The sequence below is a fragment of the Lagopus muta genome, chromosome 6 (assembly GCF_023343835.1).
Source record: "Lagopus muta isolate bLagMut1 chromosome 6, bLagMut1 primary, whole genome shotgun sequence".
NCBI lineage: Eukaryota > Metazoa > Chordata > Aves > Galliformes > Phasianidae > Lagopus > Lagopus muta.
The window spans coordinates 8,376,479-8,391,302 of NC_064438.1; the positions used below are offsets into that span (position 1 = coordinate 8,376,479).

Here is a 14,824-nt window from a genome sequence, read left to right on the forward strand (position 1 = left end):
TTGAGAAAAGAGCAGCATGAGGTCGGTATTTCATGTGAGTGACTTTCAGGTTCACTGTCTCAGCCTTCAATGATGTATTTTTCCTCTGTCCCAGGCTACTTGTGTTTATTTCCAAAGATCAGCTGGAAGGGCAAATGCAATAGTGGCAACAACTTACTGAGTAGCCAACAACAGTGTAGGCTACACAAACAGCAGGTGAAACTGAGGAGGCAGCTACCTTGGTGACTTTTCTCAGCCGTGTGAGTTTTGAGTCTTGGGTGTTTATACTCAATAATATGATTAAGGATTGAATATTGAGGAAAAGACAAGCAGTAGTAGAGAAATGAAATGAGCTTCACTAAAGGAATGTTTGGGTTGGGAAAGGAGGAGAGAGTAATAGAACAAAGTAAACATCAAGAGTCTGTGCAGATTGCTGAGTCTGTGGTACCAGCTATGTGAGACTGCATATCTATGCTGTACTCATGAGATATCTGGATGACATGATGCCCATGCTGTTTCAGCTTCTTATTTACCCAGATTAGGGAAACTGGACCTATATATCTTATTTTCTAGGTTGTTATTTTTTAAGAAGTGAGCACCATAACTTTATTCAGCTTTCTCCTTAGTGTTAATGTTCATTTTAGAAGGCAGCCTAGAAGTGTGTACTTCTGGATATTGAGAATAAAAAATATCAAGAAATTACTATTAATTTTAATTTTAATTACTAAGAAATTGTGTGATTTAAGACATCACACAATGGCCCAGGTAGGAAAGGACCTCGAGGATCATAAATCTTCAACCCCCTCCGCCACAGGCAGGACCACCAACTTCCCCATTTAATACCAGACCAGGTTGCCCAGGGCCCCATCCAACCTGGCAGCCTGGTCTAGTATTAAAATCCTACATCAAAGACATCAAAGTCCTCCTTCACACACTGTACCATTGAATTGAAGAACCAAATACAACATGTAAGCCAAAATAGAAATAGGTTCAAGAAAGGTGCAGTCATCAAAGAGTTTTAAGGAAAAATATAGTGGACTTTACTGATAAATAATAACTAGCAGTCACAGATCTCTCGTCAAAATTTGTGTTCCTGCAAAGTCTCTTGGTACTGAGAAATACTGTAGCCCCTTTTAACATCATACTTACATGACTCAGCTGTAGCCTTCATTCTGTCTACAGTGCTCATATCAGCATAACTTAAAAACAGTGGGGAGAATTGCTGATGCTGTCTCTCACAAGGCATCCATGTATTTCCTTGTACTGCAGCTGGGCACTGCTGTTTACCACCCATATAGCCATCTGTTAGCCCATAATGTGTCTGGGTAACAAATAAGTGCTGACTCTAATGAGTTTGGAAGCATTGAGGAAAGCAGTATTGTTCTTACTGAGCAGGGGAACGGGGTAATACTCTATATTCATTATAGTTCTGTTGTGCTCAATTACCTTAAGTAGGGCAGACAGCACCCACAAAGCTTGTCGTGAGTGAAATGTTGAACAAAATCAAACAGAAAGGTGTTAATAAGACGTAGGTTATTTAGGGATCCCAAACCTGTGTACCTAGTCTTCCTTTCAGTGGATGCAGTTTAGGATTCTACTTTGTTGGCTTGTAAATTTCTTGTTGCCTGATCCAGTTCCTTGAAGCTGAGATGTGAAAGAGCAATAACATTGTTTTTTCCTTATATGTTGAGGGAGTGAGGAGTAGTGGGGAAAAATAAAGATGTATTAGGGAACCCCAGTAGAGGAATTCTGTTGCAGAATTCTGCTCCTGCAGAGCACATTTGTTATGAATGGAGTGGCTAAAGGAACTTTTTCAATGACTATTATCTACAGTCAACCAAAGATCTTTTCCCTTTGTAAAAAATGGTGTTTGTATGAAGAAGTGAAGACTGGAAGGGGGGAATTTAAGGGTGAGATTGTTTTTCCTCCTTGGAGATGGCTAAATCTGTGGTACAACATTTGGCTTGCTGCAAATGTGCCCTTTTCCCAGCTGAGTCAGTGCTGTTTGGCAACTAGAAAAAGCAGAGAAGGTGCCCTGTTTCTTTGCAGAGAAAGGCTTGGATCATTTTGTAAGTGCTTCTTATTTCAAATGGTTCACCAATGCCAGGTTGTATTGCTTTGAGTCTCAGTTCAGCAAGGGAAAATGGTAGAGGCCTTGAAGAGAAGCATAGTTGGGGTCGGAATGGAATATGCAGGATATTCATAGAAGTGAGAAAATTGAAGCCTTTGCTCACTGAGGAGAGTGATGTGTTTTTAGAACAAACGCTGTTTATATGTGTACATCTGTCCAAATGTCTGTGCTGCTGCCAGTATTGTGGTGATACATGCAGACCTGTATGTAGTATATAAAACAGCATCTGTATAAACCTGCAGGTTTTCCTTTATTAAAACTGATGTAAGAAAAACATATGATCCCTAATTGTAAGGTTCAAGTTAGGAATTTGTTAGCTTCAATTGAGCTTAAATGATCATGTATCCATGAAATAATTCTATTTGACTGGACTTTGTTAGCAATGTGTATGACTCCATGTTTGTTTCACAGAGTTCTGTTGTTTCTAATTGTAATAGGCAATCTAAACGCTGCATGCGGTGCTTGATATTTCAGAGGATTCCTTTATGAAGAGCACAAAAGTCTGGTCCTTTTCTCATTAGATTATTTTGGATAGAAGTCCTAAAATTACCAAGTTATTCAGCACTGTTGTAAAATATCTGGTTCATTCTCTACTCTTTAATTCATTTCTACCATTGGTTGTTCTTTTCTTCGAACTGAGTCATAGCAGTGGCCACCCTCCGTAATTCTGCTTTGTGTTTTGGTGCATCTGCCCAAATGGCTCTTCTAGAAGTGTTTAATATCACTAGCAAATCGGCTGCAGTCTCCAAGTTGTTATAATAACCCAAGTTAATAATGCTGTACACTTGTTTCTGCACTTCCATTTTCTCCTTTAACTGGAAGAAAATGTGGTGTTGTAATTCATGCTCACTTTAGCTCTCGTTATAACATGACTTTTCTTCGCTTGATATACATTTACATTTACACAGGATAACCCCAGTCATAGTACTATAAGAGGCTAACAATTTTTGGCCAAACAGGTGTACAGAGTTCTCCTTATGTTCATAAAAACTGGGTTTTCTTGAGATCATAGGATCCCAGCTCGCTGTTCTAAATGCTTTATTCAGTGAAAGGTAATGGTTTTAAGTTTAAAAAAAAACAAAACTAATGCATCCTGCCAAATAGGTTCACAGAATCGTAGGGGTTGGAAGGAACCTCCAGAGATCGAGTCCAACCCCCTGCCAAAGCAAGTTCCCTGTACCAGGTCACACAAGTAGGTGTCCAAATGAGTCTTGAACATCTCCAGAGAAGGAGACTCCACCACCTCCCTGTGCAGCCTGTTCCAGCGCTCCGTCACCCTCACCTAAAGAAGTTCTTGTGCGCATTTGTGCAGAACTTCCTATGTTGCAGTGTCTGGCTGTTTCCCCTTGTCCTGTCTCCACACACTGCAGAAAAGAGTCTGGCCTCGCCACTCTGCCCCCCACACCTTAGATATTTATAGGCCTGGATCAGGTCCCCTCTCAGTCTTCTTTTCTCAAGGCTAAACAGACCCAGTTCACTCAGCCTTTCTTCATAGGGGAGATGCTCCAGGCCCTTCACCATCTTTGTGGCCCTCCACTGGACTCTTTCCAAGAGATCCCTGTCATTTTTGTACTGGGGAGCCCAGAACTGGACACTGGAGAACAGTATGAGGCCTTATCAGGGCAGAGTAAAGGGGGAGGATCACCTCCCTCGATCTGCTGGCCATGCTCTTCTTAGTGCACCCCAGTAAGCCATTGGCCCTCTTGGCCACAAGGGCACACTGCTGGCTCATGGCCAACCTGTCATCCTCTGGGACACCCAGGTCCCTTTCCGCAGAGCTCCCCTCCAGCAGGCCATTCCCCAAACTGTACCGGTACATGCAATTATTCCTTCCTAGATGCAGGACTCTACACTTGCTTTTGTTGAATCTCATCTGGGTTCTTACCACCTAGTTCTCTAGCCTGTCCAGGTCTCACTGAATGGCCGCACAGCCTTCAGGTGTGTCAACCTCAAGTTCTTAAAGTGAGACCTTAACCTCAATTTTTTAGTAATATGCTTCATTGTATCCTGTATTTAAAAAAAAAAAAAAAAAAAAAAAAAAAAAAAGAGAAGTTATGACACAATTTAATGATTTAGACTGAAAGTATGTTCTGTTGGTGACTGTGATACTCATGTGACACTTAAGTAAAAGGTTCTAAAAAATTGCAGAAAGTACTTTTTTCGTAACGTTTGTATTTGTAGAAGGTCTAATAGATAACTTTTATTATTATTATTATTGTTACTTATTTTTATTATTATTTTTATTATTTTTATTTATTAACACAGGAATCATTCTTGTTTATTGTTCTTATTCCATAGTTATGCTAAAATTATTTTAATGTGATTAGCTGAACTGCTATATCACAATGCATGTATTCAAGATGAATATAATTTTCTCATGGACAAATATTTGAAAGAAGATTCATAATGTATGCTGTCCTCCAGCTGCCAGAGTTATGCTTGAAATAGAACACCAGGAGTTTCTCTAAATTTCTGGTAACCATGACAACTGTTACTTTAGTGTTATTAGCCCAGTGTAATTTAGCAGGGTTAGTTGTGAGAGGTAAATTTAGCTACAGTGCGATGATACTCTTTATTGTAATTTGAAATCATATTTAGAATTTATATTTTAAATACACTTAATCCTCATCCTGAAGTATGTTTAGTACTTTGTGAGCCTTACTTTGCAAAAGGGAGTGACTGAGACCTGGGCAAGTTGGGGGTTTGTCCAAGGCCTCAGAATGAGTCAGAGGCAGAACTGTAAAACGTGTACATTGCTGGTTGCCATGCAACTGTGCACCTCTTAGGGCTTAATGGATGCCAGAATTTGAGCCACATAATTTCCTCCCTTTTTCTCCATTCAGAATATGTTTTATACACGTACACACCTGCCCCTTCCCTGTAGCTATTTCTTTTTCATTCCCAAAGTAAGAAATTTTATTACTCATGAAACTCACCACAGAGATGGATGCTCTTGTGAAACTGCACAAATTCTCTGCATTCTGTGCAGAAACTAAGTTGAGTATGTTTAATTCCAATTTCCAATTTGTTTAAATAATATCAAGAAGAAAAAAAGATAATTTTTACTGTCATGAAAGTAACAATGGAAAATGCAATTTTCTGAGAACTTTACACACTGGAAGTAAAGATGATAGATGTGCCTGATGGGGGGGGGGGGAGGGGGGAAAAGAAAGAAAACAATAAGAACAAAACAAAGCAAAAAAACCACCATGAATTCAATTTAGGAGTGTACCATCATTGAAAAAGAATTCATTTGTAAAGCATTTTTAAAAAATTGGATGTGATGGGAGCCTAACTCTGTTCTCATTTATCATAGGCAGATATCTTTTGGTGTATACTGAGGCAAAATAGGAGTCAAGTGACTTTTGTATCTGCTCTTGTCTTGTATAAGGTGCCAAACAATGGAAAGTTGTGTCCACTAAGATTTAATATGAAAAAATGTAAATGAATGCTGGTAGGAAAAGTAGTACAAGTAATTTCTTTTAAATAGATTGAAGAAGTTTTGTTACATTCCAGCTTATGCATTAATCTATGGTAGGGCAAGTGCTTTTTGGGGGTCGATTCTGTAACAAGGGTTTGTTTTTTAAATATAATTTGTCACTGTACTTTCTTGCAAGATTATATTTGACATATTTCAGGCTTGGCTTTATTGACAGAGGACAAAATTCAGTTTTTGAGGAAGTAAATCCTTTGAATTTTTCTCAGTCTACTTTAATTGTAATTTAAAATATTTTCCAAAATCACTATTGCTCTTTGCCTATTAGGTGACATTTTAACATGTTCGCTAGAGTTTCCTTTTTATTTTCTTTGTACATCAATACTGCCTGTGCTATATAGATAAAAGATTGACTATAGCTTTGTTTGCTGTGCCTTTATGTACCTATGCATTTTTTGCTGCATTAAAAGCACTGAAATGGCAGGTTTTGTAGAGTCCCTATAGACCAATACTGAAAATTATTTCTGGACGCTTAAGACATTTGAGTAGTTCATACTGCTTTCCTTTTGAATCCTAATTTTCAAAATTTGGATGAAATTTCAGTTGTTACGCCAGGGAGAAATCTGCAAGTTTTATGAACATGTAAAGGAGACTACAATTTTGCTAGTCATTATTTTGTCTCATTATGTCCATGCAGATTTGTGCATCTGACTTATGTGTAAGAGATGACACGTGCAAAGTAACATTATCCAGGTTACAGTGCAATTTCTTCTGTTCATGCAGAATGGCATGCACATACCAATGCATGAGCAGATCTGCTCTTTGGTGATTTAGATCTGTAATAGGACTTAAAATCTCATAATTTCCAGGAGATACTTAGATCTAAAAATTGTGATGGGATTGTAATTACAGGGACCTTTGTGCAACTATGAACCTGAAATATACACTTTGGAAATCATGGAATCATAGAATGGCCTGGATTGAAAAGGATCACAATGATCATCTAGTTTCAACCCCCCTGCTGTGTGCAGGGTCGCCAACCACCAGACCAGGCTGCCCAGAGCCACATCCAGCCTGGCCTTGAATGCCTCCAGGGATGGGGCATCCACAACCTCCTTGGGCAACTTGTTCCAGTGTGTCACCACTCTCTCTGTGAAAAATCTTGTTTACCTGTTGTGGCACATAAAATTCACAGTTGCCAAAGATTCTTCTTAGTTATGATGGTGCTGAACCTGAGTTGATTTGTGCCTGTTTTTCCTGCTCAGTCATCTAGGCAGGTTTTTAAGCACTGCTTTAAGAGTTTGTTTGCGTTAGAAGCTGACCTTCTTCTAATGAATTATTTGAGAGGTTGAAATACTCACTTTAGGGTAGAGGAGACAGATGTGGAAAACCATCTGTTCTTGAGAAGATTTGGAACCTCATATGTCAAAAGGTGAAACTTCATGTGTACATATTAAGATGATACTATTTAGTCTAGAGAAGGCTTGGGGAGATCTTGGTGGTGCCTGGTACCAGCACAAGAAGCAATTCTTTCATACAGAGACAAAGAGAAAAGTACCTAAGACATGTAAGGACTTCTTTACTGGGATTTCCATCAAATTCAAATTAGAATAGCGAAAATTGATTGGCCAGCAGAAGTTTGAATATTGTGTGTACATCCATAGTATTGCATGTCATATGTCCTGGGCACTAACTCTTTCTAAAAGCTTTAAAAACATACCTATAAATCAATTATCTTGAATGAACTTTGTTTTTGTTAGTCTGGAGAGTGATGAAGAACGCCCACATGCTATTTGTCTCTATTCATTAACTCTACAGATATTTAAAAAACAAATAAATGAAAAAAGTGACTCTGTCTTCTAACTGAACATGAAATTGAGGTAAGGAGTCATATTCAAGTGTGACTTTAAAATTATTTGGCCAAAGTACGTATTTATTGAAAGAACAAGTAAATAGAAATGCAGGAAAAGGGTAAGAGAGCAGTCATCCTTCCGCTGAAACTTTCTGGCAGAGCTTACAGATAAGTTTTCTATCCTTGTACTTTTTTTTTTTTTTTTTCTGTCTATACAGTCTGTCTGAGCTTTTTTATCAAAGGTGTTGTTTGGAGCTGGGTCTTTTACTGTGTTTTTCTTGAGCTGAAGAAGTTCCATTTCTTGACTGGTAGATATAACAGCAAAAGTAATTAACTTGGCTATCAAGAATATGCTTTTCAAATTAAAGGGCAAACTATTTATTCTTGTCTGTTCTGTTCAGAAAGGCAATGTGAACAGCTGCAGCTGGGAACTGCATATAAACAAGAGTTTGCCTTTGGTATGCAAGCTAATTTTTCAGTGTTTTGGACCTTGAGTGGAAAAGAGAGCTCATTCTATGCCTTGGCTTTGCAGATAGTTTCAGGAAATTGTTTTCAAAGGTGACTTTTTGGGGGGGGACTAATTAATCTCCTTCTTGCCTATCAGTGCTCTGAGCAGGCACAGGGATCTTGTGATCACTGTCTACAAAAGACGTTTGCTTGACCAGGGGGTAGATTTCTCTGAAGCAATTCATGTTAATATTGTGACTTCCAAAGTTTACATCACTATTGTTTTTTATTTTTTTGTTTTGTTTTGTTTTTACATTTTTCTTCAGGTGCAGAAACCTTACGTTTCCTGACAGACTTCCTGAGGTCAGCATTGTATTCATATTTGTTAATGAAGCTCTCTCAGTGATTCTGCGCTCTATTCATTCCGCTATTGACCGGACTCCAGCTCACCTGCTCAAAGAGATTATTTTAGTTGATGATAACAGTAATAATGGTAAGAGATTTTGGTTGTCCTTTGTTGTTTGCTTTCATAGAAGTTGGATCATGAAAAAGAATCCTTGAAGTCTGGTTCCTATTCATGCCACTAACATTTCAGAGCTTTTCAGCGTGTTTTCTCCTTTCCTCATATCGCAACTGGGCTTTGTCTTCAAATATACACAACTGGCTATGTTTAAAAAGAGAATGTACAGATATAGAATACTGTTTCTTTATGTTTAAGGTGTTTTGCAAGCAGAATTTTGAGTATAATGACAGATCAAAGACCTAAGATGCTTTATGGTTCTTGGTACTTTAGTATGCTTTGAAGATTCTATGCTTTCTCTTCTCTTCCTGTTTCAGTTGCATGGTTTCATGTTCTTGTGTTTCTTAGACATCTCCTTTAGACTGCTAATACCTTTTCTCTTTCTCTTATTCTCTCCTATGTTTTGTCTGTTCATAGGTTTTCATTGGCAACATTTATCTTGTTGCTTTTCTACCATATTAAGATTTTGTTGTCCATGTTCTGAAAGACGACTGCTTACTTCTGATTGCCCAGGCTTGCCTAGTTGTTTTTTTTTTTTTTTTATGGGCCCATGCAGGGCATTATTTACAAGTCCTATTTTCAGGTAACTTTACCAATGAAATGTTAATAAACATAGTTAGATTGACTTTTATGATTTGACTTTGCTGGGGGGGGGTGTGGGGGGGGTGTAATTCTGATCTGAGAATCTGAGTTTATCCGGTCGAAATACAGCACTGAACAAAGGGTTCCCCTATCCTTACCACCCTTACAGCTGTTATGTCATTCCTGAAGCTAGATCCTGTGACTTGTTGCTGGTCATACATCTATGTTGGATTTGTATAGCAGAGAAACTTAATTGTAAGCAATTAAATAAGTTCTCCTTCCCAGGCTATACTTATCATCATTTCTTTTTCTGGTGGCTATCAGCAAAGGAAAATACAAAACTCTGACTCTTTAAGCATGCACAAAACCCAACAATTTGATTTGGGTTTTATCAAATGTAATTCTAGTCCCTGTGAGTATTGCTATGTTTAGGTTTACTGAAGGCTGCCCAAGCTGTTGTGGAAACACCTGCTCATGAAACAGTGAAGGTAAATTGTCATGCAGGATTTATAAGTTGTTATTCTTTGTTTATGGCACAATTTATGGTGTAGCAATGCGATAAAAAATTAAAAGAAAAATTGCTTCAAGCAGGAAACTTTGAGCAAAGTAAAACAAAACCACACTTACAAAACTGCCATGTGTGCATGCACATATGCATAATTGAGAAATTTTTGAGCTGAGAGCAGATTTTTGTTTTGTTTCAACAATGCATTTCACATATGGTTTTGCTGATGTGCTACTGCTGCCCTTGATTTTCCACTTGGGAAGAATTTTAGCAATACAATATCAATACGTAGCCCATGGTCTTGGGCTCTGGAATGTGTTTGTAAAACCTTCCTGCAATCTTTCGAAGAGCTCCAGCTATTATAATGCTGGGATCTCGGTGAATTTGAGTATTGGCGCTGCAGTGCCTGAGGCCTCTTACAGACAAACTGCTCATAAGATGATCACGGATGAAGAAAAATTATTTGGCTGAAAAAAGAGGTTTCTAGAGTTTGAATTTCTTTTTCTAGAATTGATGGACATTTATTCCAACAGGCACTTTGCAGAGCCATGTCAGAAACATCAGACATTTTAGTGGCCTAACAAATATGATTCTTGCACTCTGCTCTAAAAACTTCTAAAATTATTTTCTATACTATTTATTACCTGAAATAAATAAGAAACCCCAGGGACCACTTAAACTTTCAGGAAGACCTGTTCAGCCACATCTTGTGTTTGTACTAGCATTCATACTATGCGATATGGTATTTTTATGATTGACTGTGCTTTTTATTCAGGACTACCTTTCTTCTCCTCCAGCACCTCATTTCCTTACATTCCTGACCCCTAACAGAAAGACAGTAATTGAGAGGAAAATAATTGTTGGTTTGGCTGCCTTGTCTTGGTTGTGTATGTCATTCTTGAAAAAAAAATCACACTGTGCAGAATGGTACTTAGTTGCCTAGAAGAATATTTCAGGATTTGCTACTAATCCTTGCTGTGGTTTACCTTGGCAGGTGGCTCAACATCACATGGTCCTTCTTTCAATCCTCTCTTTTAGTGGGGAGAGGGTGAGAACTGGGGAAAAAAAAAAAAACCAAAAAACAAAGTAGAACTCATGGGGTGAGATAAAACTGTGGTCTGAGAATGTCTATATGAATTACTATGAATGTCTATAACAAGTGGAGCAGAAACAATTGCTCACCATCCCCTGACCAAAACCCAGCTAGCCCTTCAAGCAGCAGTAGAGAACTCCCGCCTCCTGCAAAACTCCTTCTGCTTGATGTCATATGGTATGGAATATCCCTTTGGACAGTTTAAGTCAGCTGTCCTGATTCTGTTCCCTTCCATCTCCTTGGGCCCTTAGCTGAAAATGGCGTCAGCTCTGTACAACACTGCTTAGTAGCATGTATAAACATCAGTGTGTTTTCAACTCCGTTTTTCTCCTAGAATCAAAACATAGCATCTCTGAAGAAAACAGTTCCATCCCAGCTGAAATTAAGACACTTCTCTAAACCTTCCTCTGCTGTATATTCCCCACAGTGGTAAAATTCCTACTGAATAGATTCCTACCTCGATTCTCTTTATCCTAGAATTTATGCTGAAGGCTTGGTAATAGCATTTTGAGATAGATGTTTGGTAGGAGGAGTGATTATAAATATGAGTAGGGTCTTTTCTGTTATTAATTTAAACGTTGAGGTATTTATTTTACTATTCACTTTTACAATATTCTTTTTTTCTGCTTTTTTTCCTCCTTTTTAGCATCTCTGAAACTAATTCTTTGTTTAATGTAATTTTAAGAATTTGTTCATATATATAGCTCTTCAGCTTGTGGCTGTTAGTGCTTGAAAGATAAGTCTGTTACTCAGTTTCTCTGTGAAGTGGCCTGACCAGGCGAAGCTTGCTTTGTGCCTGCATCTGGCTCCAGAATTCTCAGAGATCTGTGGGAAGCCTCATTATAAGCACTGTGTTTGCTCTGATGCTTTTGCCAAGGGTGGCAACTTTTATACCTTAATGTAAGATTTTTTTTTCAGTGAAGCTGTGGCCATGGATCTCACAGACAAGAAATATCACAGTATGGGAAGTGACTAGAAAGAAGAAAGTGAGAACAAAGATCAGGCAGAGTGCAAATGATCACGTTTTATTTTGAGCCTCTTGCACTATTTGGTTGGATTCGCATAGCAGAAAGGTTTAAAACAAAAACAAGTACTGTGGTTGACATTAGAAGAGGGCACTAGGATTTCTTGCTTTTGAGAGGGCATTATATGCTGGTAAAGCAGCTTAAATTCCCCTTTTCAGTCCAAATTTTAAATTTAATAACAAGCACCTGAATTGTTTCCCAATTTCAATAAATCTTGAGTGTTTCAGAAAAGAACAGCGAAAGAACTGATTGCTTGTTAAAATTCTGGAAGGCTGATTTCAGAAGCCATATATTCAAGTATGGGGCCAAAGCCTGTACATTTATCTCAAACGATATAAGCCCTAGTTCTTCATGCACTTCAGGGATGTGAACCAGGGATGTGATCCCAAACCTGCCAATGGTTAATTAGACCTCAGAAATGTACTTAGAAAAAGCCTTGTCTGAGCTGCAGGTGACTGAAATAGCATTTTATTCACCCTCTGACTTGTCCTGTCCTGTGAGGACGAGGTGCTGACCTGTGCCAGTGGAGTTCTGCCCCGGCTATTGAGTTTTTTTTTCTGACATTGAGCCCTTCTGCATTATCAAGCAGATCCTGAAGATATTTTAAGCTGATTTGAAATCTATCTAGAAGTTATGTAGTGAGTTATGATGTCTTCAGCTTTGTGGGGAGGCAGTAAGCATTAATGTGTCCAGAATATGTATGATAAAATTTAATGTTATAGCAATAATTATCATTCTCTCCAACATTTTTTTTCCATATTAAAGTTAATAAATGTTGTAGTAGAATCTCGACTTTCATAAAGTTTCTTCCTTTTTCTCTGAAACATTTCTAATGAATGAAATATTCAAATATGTTCAGTTTAACCATTATTGTTCTTTGTCCCGAATCTTCCTTAAATACAGGTATTGAATTGCATTGAAATTGCTGAGTGTCAGAAGATTTTTTGATTTATAGTGCTGAAGGTAATGAGTGGAAAGAGGTAGAAAGTGGTCACATGCTACTGTATCACTTTTGAGAGCTTTGCATCATTGTCCTCAAAACACTGAACAAAAAGCTTTTCAAAAAGCATCCAGGATCAAGATTTTCATTAGAAACATGTTTCTTCTTTGTTAACATTAAATAGATATTTGAGAATATGAGGTTGCCTGGTTTATTTTCTTTACAAAAGCAGTGATAAATAAATCTCAGAAGTACTGTTGAAATGTTTGCTAGGTTCCCTACTACGGCCTTCTCTGAAGACGGCTTACTTGCAGGTCTAACAGCTAGATAGGAGTGTTCATTTTAAAAATAATTTTAAAGTTATGTTAATAGCAGTCTCCTGGTGTTTCAGTTCAGTTCTTCTGTCTGGCTTCTTGTTCTTCTCTTATCTCAATGCTAAGAAAATTAAAGGGCTAATAAGTGACTTAAAAACAAGGATAAAGCCAAACTTTATTCAGACATGCATTCGTTTTGAGGCTGTGGATTATGCATTGTGTAGACTTTGATGTAGTTGTAATGATTCGTTTGCCTTACAAGTTAGAGGACTTAATTCTAAAATCTTCGTTATAAGCAAATTTTCAGTCATGTTTTCATGAAGGATGGCTGTTTAATGCTAGGAAGGAATCAGATACTAGGAGGACCAGGAAGTTGGGCCCATTTTAAGATTTGGGATTAGATTTTGCTTTGTGTTTTAATAGTAATAACCTTTAGCACTAAGACTTGAATAAATCAATTTTGACAATTCTTTGAGTGCGTGTTTACTGCTATGTGTCCTTTGCTGATACTAGGACTGGGATGAGATGTGTCTGGTTTGTGTGCCATCTGCTGTAGATGCAGGAAGAAAACTGCAAGCAAAACATAGTCCTCTGGTTGTCTATTTCTGCAGCCAGCAGAAGTTAGCAGAATGAGTGATCTTGTTCTGATTTTGAGATGTGAGGTGGTGAAATCTCTGTACATTTGTTCATGCCCCAGTGATGTCTAATAATGCAGCTCAAAACTCCTGGCAAAAATTAGGAACCTCTAATGTCAGTGGATTTTCAGATTATTATAAAGATAGCAAATCCTGGAGATTATGTTCTGGAGTGGCTTCAGAGTGTTTACTCCTTTTTCTTGTTGGTCATTGTGATACTGTATTCAATTGCTTCTTCAAAGGACAGAGGTGATGGAGAGGTGATATCAGAAGGAAGTAAGCAACAGAGCAGAAAAGAGAAGTATACTGCCAATGAAGAAGGCTATCTTCTCAACTATTCTTGCTACTCTTTTGCTTTAACTTGTCACTCTTCATGTCTTTTTCTCTTCCCATGTTTCTTTTTTCTGTTTCTCATCCAGTGGCAATATATAGCTTTGGTCTCAGTTCAGCTTTTTTCATTCCATCCTGGCAGACTTCTCCTTTCAGATGTTTACTTCCTCACATCCATTCCATACATCTCATCATTCCTTATATGAGCTTGTGTTCTTCAGTGTTCTCAAATTCCAGTGTGTCTTCCCTTCTTATTTACTTCCTGTCTTCTCCACCCCAATATTTTGCCCCTCTTCTTCACAAAGTACACTTTACTTCTCTATTTTTCTTATCATTCAGCTCCCCTATGCTTGTTAGCCTCAGAAATTAAACTTCTGATTCATCAATGCATCCACCCCTACTTTCACTCTTCTAGCAGCATTCTGCTCCTTCCTCCATAGTATGCTTTACCATGCTCTCATTTTCCTAATTTTTTTTTCTCCAACTCCATTTTGGTGGTGTTTTTCCATTTTATGAGGCTCTCATTTAAAAATGATTATGTAGTATCCTTTTGGATCAGCGTTTCTAAATCTCTTATCTCTGAACTCTGTGCTGTATTGGACTCAAATGTTGATTTTCACTCAGTCACACTTAGGAAGAGGATGATGGCATCCCTTGCTGGAGGTAAAACCAATTTCTAGCACTGTAATTATAATTATGTGAAAGATATTTGGTAACCAGAATGCAATTTTCTTTGTTTCGTAATGGCAACTATTGCATTCTTTGTTGCTAATGTGGAGGGTCCTTAACAGTCATTTTCTGGAAGATCTGGAAAGCTCCATTGCTCTGAGGGTGACGTGGACCTGCATAACTACTGCAACTAAGTGTGCTTCTTCTTGTGCATCCCAGGGAACTCTCACGTCTATTGGAAGAAGCATTTCAAAAGAACAGCTATTCTAATAATTTGCAATATAGTTCTGTCTGCTTATGTGATTGGAAAAGCAAACTCTAAATGTGTTTGCAAACTGATAGTGTAACCTCTGTCCACATCAGAAG

At 38.0% G+C, this 14,824-nt stretch overlaps 1 protein-coding gene across 2 annotated transcripts in view; it reads left to right on the plus strand.

Moving 5' to 3' along the window:
- The window catches only part of GALNT18 (polypeptide N-acetylgalactosaminyltransferase 18), a 211,309-nt gene that overhangs the window by 109,075 nt on the left and 87,410 nt on the right, over positions 1–14,824 (plus strand). For both annotated transcript variants that reach the window (XM_048949945.1, XM_048949944.1), the window contains one exon: positions 8,172–8,338. In XM_048949945.1, coding sequence (XP_048805902.1) covers positions 8,172–8,338 — 167 coding nt within the window. The remainder of the gene's footprint in view (positions 1–8,171; positions 8,339–14,824) is intronic.